Source organism: Rhincodon typus, chromosome 1, assembly GCF_021869965.1.
Source record: "Rhincodon typus isolate 14 chromosome 1, sRhiTyp1.1, whole genome shotgun sequence".
NCBI classification, from domain to species: Eukaryota; Metazoa; Chordata; class Chondrichthyes; order Orectolobiformes; family Rhincodontidae; genus Rhincodon; species Rhincodon typus.
The window spans coordinates 113,866,053-113,872,052 of NC_063332.1; the positions used below are offsets into that span (position 1 = coordinate 113,866,053).

The 6,000-nt window shown below is 39.6% G+C and overlaps 1 protein-coding gene across 2 annotated transcripts in view; it reads left to right on the forward strand.

Moving 5' to 3' along the window:
* The window catches only part of sec24d (SEC24 homolog D, COPII coat complex component), a 180,788-nt gene that overhangs the window by 110,708 nt on the left and 64,080 nt on the right, over nt 1-6,000 (forward strand). For both annotated transcript variants that reach the window (XM_048595371.1, XM_048595369.1), the window contains exon 10: nt 124-239. In XM_048595371.1, coding sequence (XP_048451328.1) covers nt 124-239 — 116 coding nt within the window. The remainder of the gene's footprint in view (nt 1-123; nt 240-6,000) is intronic.

Sequence of the window (6,000 nt, forward strand, 5' to 3'; positions counted from 1 at the left end):
TTCACAGCTGCAGTAAAAAGTATATTTTGAAAGATAAAGGTACAATCTGGCACTGAAATGTTAATCTCTTGCACTTTTTGACAACATTTTTAATAATGTTGTGGATTATTTTTCTCTCTTTAGTCCCTCCATTCTACTTTCAACATTTGGACCATATGGGTAGAAGATTGGATCACTATGACAAGCCAGAATTGTCGCTTGGATCCTATGAATTCATTGCTACTTTAGACTACTGCAAAGTAAGTATTTCTGCTATGTGAGTCACCTTCCTACATTGATAAACCCTTTCCACCAATGACACCGCTTTCAACTGATGGGTTCAAGCAGTTTTTTTCTCCTAAATGACTAACCAGTAGCTTCTGAGACTATTATATTCCAGATTAAAAGCACTACTTTTCTGTATTGACAGAATAATTGCAGATTAACTACGGTCTAATTGAATATAGGTAAACTAAAAAGTTCAAAACCTACTGTTTTTCCAAATACTCCTGTTCCAATCAAAATAGATTTTTTTTTCTGGTATGATACATTAATATTGAAAAAGAACAATTGAAGTTATATTTTTGAGCAAGGGTTAAAGGTTTCCGGTAATTAATGAGCAATTGTACAAAGTATTGTTTTACACTTAACCAGGTAGTTGCATGTTGATGCCCTCCTGCTAACTGCTAATCATTTTTATCATCCCTCAATGGTCTTAGTTATTTGGTAGTGCATTTGTTATTGAAGATGAGCATGTGCTGCTTTTCACAATTCCTGGCTTTCAGATTAAATTAGACATTTTTTGCGAGCATGCATTGCATGCAAATTGCTATACTCTTATTTATGGATTTATTTTGGCTTGATGTATTGTTTTTGTTGGGTCAACACAAAGGGACAGTGAATATTTAATTTACTTGGTTTCCCCAACCCCTCCCCCCCACCCACACACACCTGCACCACTCCCACACAGTTAACCAAGCAGATACCATAAAACTGGGGAAAAAAAAGTTTGCTAAAGTTGAGGCATCTTCACTCTCCTGCCACCTTTCATCATCCCAAGAAATTGCATGAATCAATTGTGTTTTGTTTCAGTTGCTTATTTTACAACTTTTTTTTTGTTTTTATTTCAAATGAACATTAGGCATGGTTAACCCTTTCTTTCCTACTTTACAGTTCTATTTGTCAATTAGTAAAGAAGTTATAGCTTGGGGTATATGTGCTAAGTAAAATAAATTCAAGTATTTACAGATATCACAGTTGCTGGGTTAAGCAGAAGTTATCCATTAACTAATTCCAATTTACAAAATATTTAATGCTACAAATAGTATACATTGAATTAATGAAGACAAATTTATTGTGATTGTAAGCATGTTGTCATTATTAAAGTATTGAAGTCTTTATTTTGCTGTTCAATTACATATTTTGGGGATAGATTGGAAAGGTCTCAGAACAGGTACAGGGATCAGGATGCACAATTATCCTGTGTCTGTTTGATGCACTGCTGGCAAGCTGAGATCTTTGTGCTGGCTGCTCAATATCTGGATCTCTGTTAGGACTGAGCACTGACCATAGTGTTGATTGATTGGCTGCAAATAACATCAAGGGATCGAATAGCATGAAAGCTGTTCTCACCATTGAAGGCTAACCTGTACTCCTTAAAGCTAGCCTACAAGGGAGGTGCGTTGTGGCAGGAGCAGACCTTCAGAGTCCTTTGTGAGATGAGGATCACATAGAAACGTAGAATAGAGCAGTAGGAGTAGGTCATTCAACCCCTTGAGCTTGCTCCACCATTCAGTATGATTATGACTGATCATCTAACTCAGTATCTTGTTTCCACTTTCTCCCCGTATCATTTGATCCCTTTGATTAGTTATGAGAGAAGGAAGAATGTTTGAACAGGAAAGAGAGCATGGGCACCAAGGTTTCTCAATGCTACACGATAATTCTTGGTAGAGTGGTAGACAGAAGGAGAGCCATTCTACATTCACAAGGGAGGAAGGAGGTCTTAAGGCATATGTGCTGGAATTTTACAATGCCCCAGGGGTCGGATGGCATAACATTTGTTAACATTAAGTTCGCTTCATACGATACTTTCATCAGGAACAAAGTTAAATCTGCTGATATCAGTTAATCCTAGCAGCCACTGGTTCACTTGATTTTGCTGTAAAAAAAAAGTTGTGATTCAGAGGAACAGAAACTACTCAGAAATGTTAAAACTAATTAAACAAACACCAGGGCATGCCCCCTATCCCCTATCTCACAACTCTGACTTTACGGGAGAAGGAGGCATCTGTGGCGTACATTTCCATGGGCCCCAATTAGTTGTTTAAGGGCCTCCAACCACAGCCACAGAGACTTTGCCATTGGCAGGAGAGGTTAGCATTAGATTGTACTACCTTCCGGGTCAAACCTAGCATCCTGGTAACTGGCAATGGCTGGGTCCTCTCTTTTTAGGAATCCTGTGCCCATTGAAGGTTTCACCCACAGGGACAGGTTCCCCTATATCCTCCTCTCCAATCCCATGACAATCCCATCCCTCCAGCCTCCCATTGCTGCAGCGGTCACCCTGGTCCTGAGAAGCCTCTAGACTTACCGTTCAGGTCAGGGTCCTATAGTGTTACCTCTTCAGAACTGCCAGCATTCCTAGCCTTGGCTGCCACTCCTCTGACTGGATAGCAGCTTTCAGAAAAAGGGCTTCATCTTGGAAGAATGCACAAGTTTCACCACAAGCCATTTAAAGGCCTGACAGCTAGGAAGCCAGGTCCAGATTTTGACCCAACAACCATAAAGAAACAGTGATATGGTATCAAGTCAAGGTGGTGAGTGGCTTGGAGGGAAACTTGCAGGTAATGGTGTCTCTGTGCATCTCCTGTCTTTGTCCTAACTAGTAGAGATTGCAGGTTTGGGACATAGTCAGGAAGGATCCATGGCAGTTTGCTGCCAGTACATCTTTATGTGGTACACACTGCTGCTGGAGTGAATATTTAAGGTGGTGAATGGTTCCAATGTCCTGGATGGTGTCAAGGGTTCTAGTTCTTGTTGGAGCCATACACACCCACGCTTGTCTAACTGAGCTCCCTATCATATGTGAGTGTAACCTTTGCTAGCTTCAGGAAACCATGTGAGGTGAGAAACACCTTTATAGTCAGGACATTCAGTTCCTTTCCCTATGAATGATTTGAGATCAGAAGCGAGAATGTTTTTTGATGGTGCTGAACAGTGTGCAATCATTAATGACTCCTCAGGAGCTGAAGTAGTCTGTGTCCATTTGCAGCAAAATTTGGACAACATCCAGGCTTGGGCTGATTAGTGGTGTGTAACATTTATGTAACATAGTGCCAGGCAATGACCATCTCCAACAAGAGAGAATCTATGCATCACTCCTTGACAATCAATGGCATTACCGTTGTTGAATTTTCTACAGTCAACATCCTGGTGGTTACAATTGACCAAAAACTGTACTGGGCCAGCCACATAAATACTGTGGGTACAAGAGGGCGTCAGAGACTAGGAATTCTGAGGTGTATAACTCACCTCCTGACTCCCAAAGCCTGTCCCCTTGCTCAGATGTGTCTAGCTCCAACAGCAGTCAAGATGTTCTATGCTGCCCAAGACAAAACAATGCATTTGTTTGGTGCCCCATTCGCCACCTTCAACATTCATTCTGGTTTTCCTGATCCAACCATGTCCAAATCACTGTTAATTTTGTGCTATGTTATTGTTTTGAAATCTTTCTCATCACCGAGGTTCAGGTGACTGGCCTGTAGTTGCTGGGCCTATCTTTGCACCCTTTTTTGAGGCACTATGTAGCATTTGCAATTCTTCTGTCCTCTGGCACAATTCCCCTACCGAAGAAGGACTGAAAGATTACTATTAGTACCTTCATAGCTTATACAAACAAAAAAAAAGCAGCTTAGACCCAGATTATCTGTTGTGTCTGAGTACCACATTTTAGGAAGGACTTGACAGTTTTTGGAAATGGGACAGTAATATTCACTAGAATGGCTGCAGGGATCGGGAATTCCCTGAATTACATGGGACCACAAATGAGTTTATACACATTCAAGAATTTTTTTAACTTATTTCTTTATTTTTCTATTTTTGTACGTATGATTTTATACCTCAGTACCTTTGTACTAAGATGGTGCCAGGAATGACGACATTGTACACTTTTCACTACTGTATCCCTGTACTTGAGTACATGTGACAATAAAACCTAAATCTAAATTCTTTGTTCACAGACCACTCTGAGGACATGCCTGATCTGTGGCCCTGACACTGTGATGTACTATTTTATGAATCAATTATGGTATGCCAGGAATTACAGGAGTGCCGTGTTTTCTGCTGTTTGTCACACATTTTATATCTAAGCGACTAATGTTCTTACAGTGGCTTTTATTCAAGTTGCTAACATTTAATACAGTTCTATTACATTGAAAGGATCACTCAACTTCATGTTGCTTGTGTTGCCTTGTGTAGTCTAAATGAAATGTTGGCCAACTAGTTAATAACCTAGCACCTGAAAACAAAAATAGAATCTCTTGGAAAACACAAAGAAAATTGAGGCTTTAGGCTACAAAGACTTAATACAAACCAATTTTCACATTGTGATCAATTGAAATGCATCATCCACACTTGTAAGTAAGAAAATGTTAAGGAATAAAATGTAGGTAGGGGGTTTATTTTTACCCTTTAGCCATCAGGAGAAATTTTTCTCCAATTATGTCTGCCAAATAAACACATTTATGTTATTTTTGTGGTGTGTATTAATTAGAAAGCTTGATCTTTTTCAGATGTTGTGTGAATGCATTTCCAAAATTTAAGTTAGCAGTAAAGAATTCTGGCCCAGTTGCCTCATAGTAAACAATTCAATAAAATCTTACAGTTTTATAATAAATAGTTTCAACGAGACAAACATGTCCTAAAATTTGAACACACTATTGTGTGCCCAAATTAATTCAATATTAAGATTTGAGTATTGCTGAAAAGCGCCACATTTTGTCAAAGCTTTTTGTGTTCCATTCATCAGGACAATTTGGAAGCATAAAGGGGAAACCCACCACTTATAGTCTATGACAGGATAGTTCTGATTGGTTGGCAAGCGGTCTCTTATTTATTTAAGTTGTATGGTGGAGAATGCAGCAGTTGGTGATGATTGACAGTTAACTGCCAGGCTTTGTTTATATTTTAACACATGATGCAACTTGATACTGATGGGTCAGGATATTGTCCTGAGAAATTAACTAACAAATAGCTGTCAACTACTTGTTGAGTGTAAATAGGTACATAATGTGCATGTGTTCTTTCTGTTTGATTAATATATGTAGCTTCCTATACACACAAGTGCACCAAACTGTGAGCACAATTGACAATTCTAAATTAATTCTTCATGCATTCAGGATTGTCTCGCGAATGTTATCCAATTGCAGGATCACATCTAACATTGGACACAATGTTGTGAGTTTTACAGGTACAGGATATTTACATACAGTTAGTACCTTTCTTTTTGTGAACAGCCAAAGGGATATAGAACATAGAACATGGAACATTACAGCGCAGTACAGGCCCTTCGGCCCTCGATGTTGCGCCGACCTGTGAAACCAATCTGAAGCCCATCTAACCTAAACTATTCCAATCATCCATATGTTTATCCAATGACCATTTAAATGCCCTTAAAGTTGGTGAGTCTACTATTTTTGCAGGCAGGGCATTCCACGCCCTTACTACTCTCTGAGTAAAGAACCTACCTCTGACATCTGTCCTATATCTATCACCCCTCAATTTAAAGCTATGTCCCCTCGTGCTAGCCATCACCATCCGAGGAAAAAGGCTCCCACTGTCCACCCTAACTAATCCTCTGATCATCTTGTATGTCTCTATCAAGTCACCTCTTAACCTTCTTCTCTGTAATGAAAACAGCCTCAAGACCCTCAGCCTTTCCTCATAAGACCTTCCCTCCATACCAGGCAACATCCTGGTAAATCTCCTCTGCACCCTTTCCAATGCTTCCACATCCTTCCT